This window comes from Xiphophorus maculatus, chromosome 10 (assembly GCF_002775205.1).
Source record: "Xiphophorus maculatus strain JP 163 A chromosome 10, X_maculatus-5.0-male, whole genome shotgun sequence".
Taxonomy (NCBI): Eukaryota; Metazoa; Chordata; class Actinopteri; order Cyprinodontiformes; family Poeciliidae; genus Xiphophorus; species Xiphophorus maculatus.
In genome coordinates, this window is record NC_036452.1 from 17,418,408 (window position 1) to 17,432,834 (window position 14,427).

Sequence of the window (14,427 nt, forward strand, 5' to 3'; positions counted from 1 at the left end):
GTTATCCCAACTCCAAGGGCCCCTGACCAATAGGGGCCCTCCACAATTTTTTTTTTCATAGAAATTTTAAAAAATGGGGCCCTGTCAATTACAAAATTAATCATATTATGTTTTCTAAAATTGTTTTTAGCAGTAAAAATTTAATGTTACCACTCCCTGACCAAAAAGCACACATCTCCCTGGATCTGCATGAAATGGTTGGTTCCTGCTTGGAGCGCTTGACGGTGACGGTGTTCAGCAGCAGTCAGTGGAAGACAAGAACAACTGTGAAAGTAATAAAGTTAGGTTTTCAGAAAATAGAGAGACAGAGAGAGAAAAAGGTAAAAGTGTCAATTTGTAACCCAGTTTTTCTCCGAGAGGTGGGTAGACTGTGTGAGATTATTAACCATTCAGCATAGTTAGCTTAGCTACAGAATACTGTTTGCCTCCATTTCCCTAGCATTTAATGAATTAAGGAAAGAAATTACCAACATATTCATATATTGAACATGTCCCTAAACCTTTTACCACTTAACAACAGGTGAGTCAGTCAGCAACAGCTCTAACCCACGTCCCTCCTGACCCGTCCTCTCCTAAAGCTGCAGTATGTAACTTTTATTTTAAAAAATAAATTTCACATATTTGTTAAAACTGTCATTATGTTGTGACAGTATGGTATGAGAGATAATCTGTGAAAAATCTATTTCCTCTGCCTTCTCCCAGTGCTAGAAACAGCTAATGAGAGACAGGAGAGTTTTAGTGCTGTCAATCACAATCTCATGTGGCTGCTCATCCCTATGCTGCAGCTAGCATAGCCTGTTGTGAATGCTCAGTCTAGTTAGCATAGCTACCAATGACGGCAGATAAACGATTTTCCTGTAATCATAAGTTGTTTCTCCACCATTAGCAACATTTAGCAGTGAGTGAATGAAGTTGATTGACAGCACTAAGACCCTCCTACTGGTTCTGATTGGTTGTTTTGGCCGGAATGTTGCATTACTTTAGCCAGCAATAGTAGCTCAGGGAGCAGGTGGAGGAGATTGATTGTTTTCACAGATTATCTGTCTCATAAGACATGGTGATAGCTTTAACAAATATGGAGAAAACATTTTTAAAATTAAAGTTCTATGCTGCAGCTTGAATAAAATGCAACTACATAGCATTTTTTGAGAAGTCTGGATTGTTTTATGTATATTTTGCATGTCGCCTATGACTGTTGCTCATGGGGAGAGACATTTCAGTAATCTAAAACTAAAAGAAAAAATGTAAGCAAACTACTTGCATACTGTATGCGGACTGTTGCATGTAAAATTCATGAGCAGTAAATATTGTGCTAGTTTTCAGTATTGGACCAAAGAAAGCAAGGCATTTGCAAGCCTTTAAAATTGTGACGCTTTTGATGGGTCAGATAGAAAATTGTAGCAGGAGCTGCGTGGGGGGGAAAGGGGGCAATTAAATTTTTTGTCATGGGGCCCAAGATTTCTGACGGCCCCCCTCAATATTTCTATATTAGAAATTAAAAATACACATTCTGTTACTATACTGCACTAAACTAAAGTCCTTTGACCACAGAGTTTATTTAATTAGGCCTACTTATAAAAGTGGTGAACTGAATTCATTGAATCATACCAAAGCAAGTCCGTTTCTAACAATTTTTTTTTATCATTAATTCTTGTTGTCATCGTCTTCAGCGTAATCTCAGTTACATCCAGTTCAGTAAAATAAAATAACCATGGTGAATGTGTTGATATGGATTTAAAGTGAATCTGAGGTAATGGAGAAGTGAAACATCTTGGGATGACTGAGTCTGATGCGCTGAGACTCTCCAGATTCAGTCCCCGGATTCTGACCGGAGCGCATCTCTTCTGCTGAGTTCCATCTGAAACACGGATAGGATGGACGCGTTCGGTGAGACGGACAGGGCGTGCTGAGGGTGACTCTTTTTTGTTTCTATTCATGGGGACGTTTTTAAATAAAAGTAAAATCCGAGGCCACCTGAGCCAGCCGCAGGTGGAGGCGGCCGGAGACGACATACGTGGACCGGACCGGGTCCTCGGCGTCCGCGCGCTGACCGGCTGCGTCCTGTGCGTCCTGATCGTCTCCACTCTGCTGGGCAACACGCTGGTCTGCGCCGCCGTCATTAGGTTCCGTCACCTGCGCTCCAAAGTCACCAACTCCTTCGTGGTGTCGCTGGCGGTCTCCGACTTGTTCGTGGCCGTGCTGGTGATGCCGTGGCGCGCGGTCTCCGAGGTGGCCGGCGTCTGGCTCTTCGGGCGCTTCTGCGACACCTGGGTGGCTTTCGACATCATGTGCTCCACCGCGTCCATCCTCAACCTGTGCATCATCAGCATGGACCGCTACTGGGCCATCTCCAGCCCGTTCAGGTACGAGCGCAGGATGACGCGCAGGTTCGCCTTCCTGATGATCGGCGTCGCCTGGACGCTCTCGGTGCTCATCTCGTTCATCCCGGTGCAGCTCAGCTGGCACCGCGCGCACAACTCCAGCCGCGCCGGCCCGGGCGACTGCAACGCCAGCCTGAACCGGACCTACGCCATCTCCTCCTCGCTCATCAGCTTCTACATCCCCGTGGTCATCATGGTGGGCACGTACACGCGGATCTTCCGCATCGCGCAGACCCAGATAAGACGCATCTCCTCTTTGGAGAAGGCTCCAGAAGCCCGCGCGCAGACGCAGCGGCTCTCCACCTCGACGCACAACGAAAGCACGCTGAAAACGACCTTCAAGCGGGAAACTAAGGTCCTAAAGACGCTGTCCATCATCATGGGGGTGTTTGTGTTTTGCTGGCTGCCGTTCTTTGTCCTGAACTGCGTGGTGCCGTTCTGCAACGCGGACCAGCCGGGAGCCGCGCCGTGCGTGAGCGACACCACTTTCAGCATCTTCGTGTGGTTCGGCTGGGCCAACTCGTCCCTGAACCCGGTCATTTATGCGTTCAACGCGGACTTCCGGAAGGCCTTCTCCACCATCCTGGGCTGCAACCGATGCTGCTCCGCCTCGGCGGTGGAGACGGTGGACTTCAGCAACGAGCTGGTGTCCTATCACCACGACACCACGCTGCAGAAGGAGCAGGTGACGACGGGGCTCGGGCCGCAGAGACTCGTCCCGGCGCACACGGCCGGGGAGCTTCAGCAGAACTTCGACAAACTTTCCGAAGATCCCCGGTACCAGCGGAATCTGCTGCTCCCTGCCCTCCTGCAGTTTGAGTGCGAGCCAGAGATCTCCTTAGACATGATGCCCTTTAGCTCCTCAGAGCACAACGACTGCTGTGTTATTCCGGGTCAGATCCAGGACCTCTGAGGGTTTTCAGAAACCTGGCCAAGATGAACTATTACCTGGAAATATATCAGATTGTTTTTTTAGAAGATGTATTATCGTCCCCCTTTTTTTTTATTTCATCTGGCTCTTCTGCAAAGTCATTTACTTAAGTGAACACATCTCAATCAGGTAGAATAGTAAAAATAATCATTTGGTTTAATTATTACTTTCAAAAAATTAATTTCATAAACTCACCCTCACACACAATGAAATATCCCAGGTGTTTTTTGTCATGATTATGACTTACACACACATGGCCTTGACAGTGATGGAAGGTAAGCCACCAAAGTCAAAAGTAAACACTCAAAATAGATATATTACACACTGTAATTCAAAGTTTGTGTGAAACTTCTGTTACTTTTGATGATCATAGCATCGCCTTGACATCCTCTCTCAATTTTTGTTTTATGCTCATATTTCAAACTGGCTCTTCAAAACCCTTCTTAGACACTTTATAACAACTTTCTTACGCCTTTCTCTTTCTGAATGAGGCTCAGAAAGTCTGCCATTGAAAAACTACTGATAATAATGTCAGAATTGTACATTTCTTATTTTAGACACCCGCAACATTTCATTATTTCATGAAATTTATAATGATACAGCAGCTGATGCATTTCAATACCGACTGTAAATAATTTTAAATCTACAAGCTTATTGTTGCCAATTGAAAGCAAAGTCCCCAAAAATTAGTTTTATGCCAACAGATTAATGCACAAAACCCCCGAGAGGCTGTCTGTGTAAGTGATGCTCTTCCAACTTATATCATGTTGTTTGATGTGAGTGTCGCCGTCTTTGATATGTTAAAGACGTCTCTTAGATGGAAGGATAATTGGCAGCAATTACATCATTAATTTTTAAGGCTGATTGCCTCTTCATGTAATTGTCGGGGCTTCGGGTCGGCCATCTCATGCCTGAGGAACTGAATTAGAATGAAGTAGATCTGTGGTTTTGGCTATAACTGAGAATCTGAACGTTTCATTGTTTTTGTTGCCGAGGAGAAGCCTCACTCGGATCTAACTGCTTCTCTACATCCTCCATTTCTCATGTAAATCTGTAAACAAATTCGCTTTCCAGAAGGGGTGTTTTTGCGCAAAGTAAAATGAAATCTACAGACCATCAGCTTTGTTGCTGAAAGGACGCAGTGGCCGAGTAAGAGTTGAAGTCCCATTAGCTTAATTTGTACAGAAACAAAAACTCTTTAATAAAACTCACTCCAAATACTTAGCCAGAGGGGTTTATCAAAGAAAGAAAATGAAACATTAAAACAGTGAAAATGCCAGAAAGTATTTATGTGTGCACACACATTAGAAACTAGATTAATAAATGAAACAGCTGTAATTGAGAGATGGAAACACTAAGAAAGCTTGGGACCTGCTTTGCTGAATTCTTTCCGATGCAGAAAAAGTTGAACTTGCATGATCAATTAAGGAATGATATTAGATTGATTTTAATTCAGAAAAAAAGTCAAAACGTACAGGAAAGATTAAAACAAAATACTTAATCCTTAACTACATTTTTGGTTATTTTAATTGGTTCAGTAAAAAAAGGGAATCTGGAACATCAGAATACAAGATCACATTCTGATTTTTCTTTACCTGTGAATCAGTGAGCTGGAGCCACTAAACACAGGAGCAACACAAAGGCCTTGCCTTACTGGTGAGGTGTCTCTGGATGTCCTTGTTCAGTGCTGAACTCAGAGGCTGTGTGCACTGGTCTAACACTCCACACTGGGGCAATGATCTCTGGTCTCAACAGAGTGCAGGTGCGAGTACCGTTTGAAGCTTTTGTCCCACTTGGCTAAATGTGTTGTCAGAGAAACAAACCGCACACACACACACACACACACACACACACACACACACACAGGAGGTGCTGCTGCTTCCAGTTTCAGCAGAAGAAAGCCGGCATTGTTTCGACATGAGCCGACTCTCCCGGTACTTTTTGCTTATTTGACAGATGAGATAGTTGTATGCTCCCCCCCAAAAATGTACATTGAATAGTTAGGTTTCAACAGTCTTTATTTCAACTGAAATTAAGCTTAATATGCTAAACAGCCATCAAGGCCCATATTCCCAAAGACTAAAAGTACAGTAGCTCCTATTGATGTTAAAATTGTTTCATAAATCAACTTAACTTGTAAAAACAGCAGGCACTGCATGTTGGATGAATTGGATCAATTTTGTGGTTTGGCACCTAATCCAGTCTAGACGGCATTGGTTTATTATACAAGTTTGTGGAGTTTCTTGTAGGTCAAGACTAGACCTCAGAAAAAAAAAGCTACCAGAATATATTTTAGCATGAGATAGCCTACAACCCTTACCAGTAACAGTCCATTAAGTTTTCCCCAACCATTAAAGAGCCAGGTCCTTGAAGGCACCACACCCCAAGTTAGAAGCCCCAAGTTGTCAGTTAAATCAACTCTTCAGCAGTGAGAGACAAAGTTCAAGTCCTAGTCATTGTCACATGAAACTATAGTCTTCTGCTCCTCAAGGTCATGGCAGCCTGCAACTTGGTTGCTTCAGACTTCTCCATTAAATAACCGGCTGCTAGTGAGGCAGTTTAGCCAGTCATGTGTAGGTTACAGCCAAAAGTTCCAGGACGTAGGCCTAAGACAACGACTGCTTTTTGATACCATTCCTACCCTTTACTTCAAGTTATTAGTTTCTGGCCGATTTGTCAGAGAAGGACTTCCGGTCGATTGAGGTGCCAATCTTCCACAACATAGATGGTACAAAAGTTGGAGTCTTACACTGCGCAAGTTAGAGGCCCCCCATCCAGTCGTACCCCCCAGTTAAAGAATGATGTTTAACACATTGGTTTATTTAGAAAATATTTACAGAGATTCACTTCCAGAGGCTCAGTCTTCAACTACCATCACCTGCAGGAAACGACAAAACAGCATATGACCAAAAGTTCTGTCATTCAGATAGTGCTTTGCATTTAGCTCACTGGTCCATTTGGTGTTCTTTAGACCCTCTCCCTGGGTTCTGTGGGGTTTTAGGTACAAGGATGTGGTCAAATGTGTCCTGGGTGTACTTCGAGTCAGAGCGGATGTCTCGTGCTCGCTGGTAATAATGGTCTCAACCATTGCCAGAGGAACCTGGGGAGCGCTCCAGTGAAAGTGCAGGACGGCTACCGTAAGGGTTCAGGCACAGCTTGTTGGCGATCATTTGAGTGATTCTTGCGTCTTGGGCGGCAGACAGAACCTCTGGAGTGGTAACCGGCACCAGTTTGACCCAACCACAAAATAAACTCAAATTAGAGAAAGAATGGGTGTCGTGTTCTGCATTGTTGAGCAAGTGTAGATAACATGGATACTTGCTTTTCTGAATAGGAGCACATGCGCCAAAGCTGAAGAGCAACAGACAAATCCAGGAACTCCTGTTTCACAAAGGGAGTCAGTAAATGCATAACCAATCACCCAAGGCACTTAAAATTAAGCAACCACTCACCTGAACCATCCTGTTGGACCAAGCTGATGACCTCTGAAAGGAAAGTGGTGATTGCACCTGTATTTATACTGATGACTCAGCTGCTTTAATTACCTTCATCTTGTTCAGCTGGAGCCCCGAAGCTCCACACCCGTCACGGTCCTTCAGACTCACTTCTGAAGGTCTTGGAACCTTATGGGGACAAATTGCATTGCATGAAATAAACTGTAAATAATTCCTTTTTTTCTTCGTATGGAAGATAGAGTCATAAACTAAAATGCTGAGCATAAGTGGTCTTCTAATGTTACTTTGGTGTTAGAAAGCCAAGTGGGAATTAAAAGATCTCAGAAAACACTCCTGGTTTCATAGCCAGGAGAAATATAACAATGTGCAAGAGTTTTAAGCCGGCTGAGATTTCTTTTGTTTTTCAACTTTCTCATAAGCAGCAAGTTTTTTAAAAATCTAGATCAAAGGATACCTGGGGGCCTATATTTTGAAGCATATTGTTCAGTGTGAGCCTAAAGTGTAGAAGACAGAAGAATAACGTACAAACTTCAATAATCTAATATTCAACAAGGCTCATCCACAGTACAGTACATTTGTATGGATATATATACATATGTGTGTGTGTGTTTGTGAAATCCATTTAAGATAAACCTAACGCTAAAACCTACACATCTTTATGTGAATAGCTTATGTTTTTTTAGATTTAAGTCTTTTTAAGAAAAAAAAATGAAAAGGGTTTTAATGAAAATGTCAGATTTCAGATTTCACAAAATAGATTGAGCCAATCCTTCAGCGGTGAACAACAGTCTCAGTAAATCAGGGTTGGGTTTCCTTTCTCTGTTTTTTTCCCCCAAAGTTTATTAGGAAGCTGGGAATAACAGTGGGTTCAGGTGGCCACAGAAGGGTGTGTCCATTTTGTTAGCACAACCACTCTACAAAATGTATTAGAATGCTGTAAAAGTCATGGCTGCATTTCCATAACCAGAACCTTTAGTTGATGAGTGCAACATTTATTTCATTTGTAGGGACTGATTTTCCCCACCACTTTGACCCAAATGTGGTCTCATCTTTCTGTTTAAAGATAAATCACCTATAAAAGCCTCAGAAAACACATGCTGAACAATGATGTGCTTTTTGATATCATTGTTCAAATTTAGCCGTAGTCATTTGGAACGAGACATCTTAACGCCTCCAGATCCAGTTATTGAGGAAACTGAAGAACCGATGAGTCCATCTGCAGCTCCTCTTGATCTCTGCCGCCATCAGCTTTAAGGACGGCCACCGCACATCGTTCACACTCGTGGAATATCTCTGATTGCTCGAGTGGACGTTTATTTATGCTGGAGCATCAAGAAGCTCTTCAGATCGGTTTCAGTGTTAATTCATGCATGTTCAAATCTCCACTTTAGCGACAACTATTTCAGCCAGCTGCTGTCTGACTGGGTCAGGACATTTCCTTGAAATACTCGGACTACTCGGCTCGCATGTTGGTTTCTCTCTGCCTGTTCTTCCAACCAAGTAAGGAATACCACATTTCTTTGGAGTAGTGTGTGTGGAAATCGGGTTCATTCTCTATGCAAGTGGGCTTGAGCTTAAGGTCATAAACTGGCTACACTGCATCTTATGAGACATTGTCCAGAGGCACAGACCTTAACTAAAGCCTCCAGTCTTTGATATTTTTTGGTCTTTTGACAGAAGAATGCTCTCTGGAGTAATTTGGTCAGTCAGCCACTTCTGGGAGGGTTTCTCAAAGTTCCTTGCTTTCTACATTTTTGAATGGCCATTTCTGTTTAGAGTTCCACATCCTGAAATTAACAAGTTCAATAAGTTGATATAATTCCATTTCTCTAATACAAGCAGACCTCGCCGCCATCCACAAGCAGACAAGTGAGGACGACGAGGGATGAAGGGTACACAGGGCGGGTCACAACCATTCCCAGAGGAACATGGCGAGCGCTCCAGTGACCCTACAGGAGAGGACGACTACCATCGGGACTCAGGCCTAGCAGGCTGGCCACCATTTCAGCAATCTCTGCTTCTTGGGTGGCTGAGTAGTCAGCACCGACACCAGAGAAGCTGGTGGAAGAACCAGAGCCAACACCGCCGCCTGATCCATCTCCGAAACTGGAGATGCCTCCAGAACTGCCCCTTCTATACCCAGAACCTCTGGAGTAATAGCCTTCATCAGTTTGACCTTAAAGAGAGAAGTGTCAAATAAAACTGGCAATGTAGAGCCCAGGTTAATGTACTTGAGTTAGTAAGAGCAAGGAGTGCCCCATTATAATCCTTAAAGTATGCAGCGTTCTAGTTGTACCCTTGCGCCAAGGGCACCCAGAACCAGTCATTGATATTTTTTTTTCCACCCCCTCCCAGCATAGAGCAATGTTTAACCAGGCAAACAAGAACATTTGACACATCTAGTCAAAACCCCCTCCACTCTCCAGCACAAGTAAGATTTTGACTTGGCACCTTAGGGAGCCAAGATAAATAGTTTAAGGACATATACAGTATGTCCTTAAATTATAGCAAAATGTGGTTTGCTGCTCTTCAATGTTGAAGAGCAGCAAACAAATCCAGGAACACCTGTACAGATATATATTTTTAGTAAAGTCAACAAAAAGCTAGAATGGAGGGAGGGGAAAAAAATCCTTAACCCCCAAACTCACCTGAAAACACCCTGAAGCATCACGCTGTCCTCTGAGACCACATTACACCTGTACCAGACAGAAAGCCTGTGGAACTCAAAGCTTTGTGGTGTGAAGGGCTGGTGGCTGCAGCTTTATATTGACAGCTCAGCTTGTTCTAATTAAACTCATCATGTTCTTTTAATTCTGTAGTAAGTAGATGTTGATATGCAGATAGTGATCTAAATCTGAAAAATACTTTGGAAAGAGATCAAGAAAACCAGGTGGGATAATGAGACAGTGGGAGACACAAAATACAGTTGATGTTACAAGAGTTAGTGGATAAGTAGGGGGAGGAGATTATTATAAATAGAATCAGAACTGGTCATAATGTTTTGAATGGCTCTCTTTTTAAGATGGGGGAAACATCTTATTGGTTTATGTAAGTGGTTCAATACTACAGAAATAATAGAACATGTTTTTGTTATTTGCAGAAAATATGTGATTCAAAGAAAAATATTGAGTGTGGAAACTAGTTGGAAGTTTGAAAATGTGATTAGTAGGTTGAAAAATGACTTGGGGAAAGGAAAGACATTTTGGTTCTTTGGGAAATATTAAGAGAATTTGAAGAGAGAAAATGATGTGAAGTAAAATCCAGGAGATGGCAGTAGTGCACCATTGATGGATGCAAGTTGATGTTAAAAATGAAAGAATAAGATGAACTTTAGAACCCTTCCAAAACTGAGTTTGTATCACTTCAGAAGGTCTTCATTTTAAAAGCACAACATGGAGCCACGTGGTGGGAGAAATGGTTTCTGTGAAGTGGTGCTTCAGTGTTGGCTCAGATAATGATACTAATGCTATACTATTATTTTAGTATAGGGCTGATAATTGATTTGACTCTTCAAATGTTTTTTTTTTCTAAAGCTAATTGAATACAAAAAGTAAGTTTTCATTCCTAAAGCAAAAAATAAATAAATTGAGTAAGATTAATGAAAATACATCCATAAAATGAACTACAGCCCAAATACACCTTTTAAAGAGTAATTCCTGTTCTCCAGCTCCAGCTTCTGTTTTTTTATCGGTGTAACAGTTTAAAAAGCTAACTGGGTGCTACAGCTGCAATCGGTTTTCATCATTTTTGTCACATTGCTAGTGTGCGCCTCCAGATTTTAGGTCGATTCTGTCTGTCCATATTCACACTGAGTGATATAATCAACCCTCTTGCATCAAATACAAAGACCAGACCCGGAAAAGGTTTTGAAAATGTTCTCAGTTGTACAACCTGTTTGTTTAGAATGTGTTATTGTGTCAGTAACCAGAGGCGGAGCTAGAGGGGGGGCCGGGGGGGCCAGTGCCCCCCCAGCCATCTGATTGGCCCCCCCAGCGGCCCCCCCAAATGATCGACATGTCACGACACCCAGTCATTCCTTCACAGTAGGTAGCACTATGTACCACAATGGGTTGTGACACTTGTGACTGTTGTGACTGCTCAAAAGCAGCAGGGGGCGATATGCACCATTTACGTTTATTGTGATACACCATTTGGACACAACAGAGTTGACCCAACAGAAGAAGAGAAGGAGAACCGCGAAGAGACGATAGAGAAATATTGTACAGCTAAGAGGAATACAGTCGATTTGACTCCAAGACGGATAATCTGATTTCAAAGGTAAGTTTTACAATGGTTTACTACTACCAATAAAAAAAACCCCGTTAAAAACATTTTGTGCTCAGCCAGGAAATAGTTTCTGGTAGTTGAGTTACTACTATAAGTTGCGAGCATCAAGCTAACAATGCTACAGCTATAGACATACGTAGACGCCGACTTAGTGAGCGAGTCGGCCAGTTCCTATGATACGTCACGTCTGCCAGTCAGACTCGTAATGCACGCAGAAGCAAAAAGTATTGTAAAGACGCTGACGTGTTTCAGTGTGTTTACCACTCACGTCTGCCTGAACAATGTCGGGAGGATAAATACGGGAAGTAAAAAAAAAAGTATCCAACGTGGTGCATGTGTTATCAGACAGAATGGATCACGACATTCCTGATTATATGACCTGCCAAAATCCTCTGGTCTGTAATGCTCTTTCTTTCTAACAGCGATTTCTTATTAGCTCTCGCATTAAATAAAACTATACAGAATGAAAAATGTTAGCTATACTAAGAAAATAAAAATCAGAGTAGTTACTTCTGGCCAATATAATTACATGGGAAATATTTATTGGCTCAGAAGCTGTCGTTTGGCCACAAAGTCAAGAAATTCTGTTCATAAAATTGTGTTCTTTCTTTCTTACCTGTGAAAGGTAATGCTAATGGAGCCAGCTTGTACTATAAAATGAGTGAAAAAACTCCACACAAGTTCCCCACTGACATTTGCTATTTTTACTAATTCTTTTCTAAACATTTTCTATGAAACGGCAACACTTTGTTAGAGGTTCCGTTTCCCCTAGGAAAGGGCATGAACTTGTGACAATTTAATCTGTTACTCTTTTTGCTTTATTATGTTTTCCATGAAATGTTTAATTTATTTAAATTCTTATTTAAAGAATTTAAATAAGAATTTAAATTCTTATGTGTTTAGCTTTGTCATTTTCTTTTATGTTTTCTTTTATCTTATCGCTGATGTTTAGCACTTTATTTCAGCTCTGGCTGCTGTTAAAGTGCTTTATAAATAAAGTCGATAATGATCATGAACAAAAACAGGTTAGTCGGTCCAGTAGCTGAGAAGTTTGAATGCTGAACATACAGCCACAGTCTGTTTCCCCTGACCTACACACTGGAAGTGGGGATCTATTAACACTAAGTAATAGGAAGTGATACTTGGCATAACATGACTGGCTTGTTTTTTTTCCTAGGGTCAGTTGAGAATGAAAAGACAGGGAGGCAGGATAGACAGCTTCTTTATAAAAAGAAGCAAATCAGGCACAGATCAAACAGGGTTCAGCTCTGACATCAGCAGTCCTGGTAGCTCATGTCCTGAGAACAGTCACGAGAAAGAAAGTCTGGCAAACACCAATCCACCATCACCAGGTCAGAGTATCTACAGAAACAGTCAAATTCCTGCCCCGTTTTAGGTTATTTTTACTTGCTGGCTTCTGCTAATGTGTTTCTTTAATTGTTGGTTCAATTATGTTAATGTACTGTTTTTACAACGTAGTTCCATCAAAGGAGGAGTCTGAAAACACAGAAAGCTCTGCGCCTGACCAGGATGATGATGAGCCAGAAGGGGCAATTGCAGGAGATACCACTGATCTCTTCTCAGCAGTGTCCAGCACTCCTTTTGCTTTTCCTGATGCCAGGCTAAGTCACATTGGAACACTTAGCATAGAGTCAAGGAGGGCACGGGGCCTCAACATGGATGACTTTGTAACATATTTTGCTTCATCTCACAACAACCGAAGGATTTTACTTTTATGAGTGCATGAAGAAGTCTTGTGTTTCTCGTCATGATTTGGGTCTTCACCGACTGGTACTTGTACCAATGATAGTTTAGGAGTCAGTACATTTGGTCATAGCTGCATTAAGTTCGAAAATAAAATGCACATGTAGCATCTATTAAATAACAGTTTCCATAACATACAACCTTCTTTTTTGAGATATTGTAATTGTGAACTGTGTGACACTGCATTCTCATTGTAAGTCTTGTCTTGTTACAATGGTGTCATTTAGAGGTTAATGTCCACTTATGCTTTGTGTGGCATGCATTGATAATAAACTGCAAATTACATGAGCAAATCTCATTTCATGAGTCTTTATTTATATATAGTATGTGAATGAAAGTACTTTTACTGTATTGTCATTGTCATAGTCAGTGGACCCCTTACAGATAGCCCTGGCCCCCCATTCGCCCCCCCAGAAATAAAAGTCTAGCTCCGCCACTGTCAGTAACTGGAAAATCTTCAGGGTTTTTCACAGGAATTTCTATGCAGCTGTTTCATCTTGCCGTTGCAGGTTGGAACTTGTTCCTCTGCCAACTTGCTGGTTTAATCCTGTTCACATAACTTTCCAGTGTGAAGCCATTAGAAAAACAGATGCTTCACCTTTATTCAGTTAAAGACAAGAAGCCACACATTGAAAACAGAAATTATTTCAACCAACTTAACTGAATTGCTTCAATTGGTCACACGAAATTCAATTATGTTTATCCAATTGAATTTAATAAGTTTAACCACCTCAGTATATTATGTATATTCAACTCCATTTACTAAGTTCAGACTCAATTTATTAAGTGTTTTTTTCACTTTATTTCATTAAGTATGTTTAAATTGACTATTTTAAGTCAGTCTTACTCAAATCATTTAGTTTGCTTCAAATAAAGAAGTAAACTGACAAAGAATCTCTTTTTTCAAAGGTTTTTTTTTGGCTAAGGCAACCTTTTTATTAGAGTAGTTAGACAGGAAGGTGGATAAGGACAGAAGGAAAATACCTGTGATAAAGTTCATCAGGCCGGGAATCGAACCTGCGATGGCCGCGTAGAGGATTAAGGTCTCCTTATGTGAGTTGTGCTCCACCAAAGCATCCTGGTTGGTACAGGATCTGTCCCTGGTGAAGCTTGCATCATGACTTCAGATGTAGGAAACTTAATCAATAATTTTGATGAACTTAATTGAACTACTTGTTACCAATTGAAGCAATTCATTTAAGTTGGTTCAACTATTTTCTTTTTTCAGTGTACAGGATGTTTGAAAAGCTAAAATAACATGGTAAACATACATTTTAAATAATTTTAATTGAAGTTGTGTTTTAAAAACAGTGTGAGTGATAATGTCATTTTGGATATTTTAGCTTTTTAGTTTGGAATAACTTAAAAGTTTGACTTGGCTTTCTGTAGAAGTAAGTGAAAGAGATTTGAGTTATTTATCAGAAAATAAAAGATTTGAGTAAGAGAGACTTAAATTTGTCATGTTAAACTTAATGAATTAAGTTATAAAAACTTAGTAAATATAGATTGATAAACATTATGAATTGGGTTGGATTATCACAGTATATTGAGCTGGAAAGACATAGGACACAAAATTGTCATTCAACTCAATTATTTCAGATAAAGTCAA

At 41.2% G+C, this 14,427-nt stretch overlaps 1 protein-coding gene and 1 long non-coding RNA gene across 2 annotated transcripts; both read left to right on the forward strand.

Annotated features, from left to right (window-relative positions):
• The first annotated feature begins 1,935 nt into the window (after nucleotides 1-1,935).
• Nucleotides 1,936-3,294, forward strand: LOC102216466 (D(5)-like dopamine receptor). Its single transcript, XM_005816565.1, has one exon. The coding sequence runs from the start codon at nucleotides 1,936-1,938 to the stop codon at nucleotides 3,292-3,294; it is 1,359 nt and encodes a 452-aa protein (XP_005816622.1).
• Nucleotides 3,295-10,691: 7,397 nt separating this feature from the next.
• On the forward strand, nucleotides 10,692-13,111 carry LOC111609848. Its single transcript, XR_002753368.1, has 2 exons — nucleotides 10,692-11,045; nucleotides 12,534-13,111. It is a non-coding gene; the product is annotated as an uncharacterized LOC111609848 (long non-coding RNA).
• Nucleotides 13,112-14,427: the final 1,316 nt, after the last annotated feature.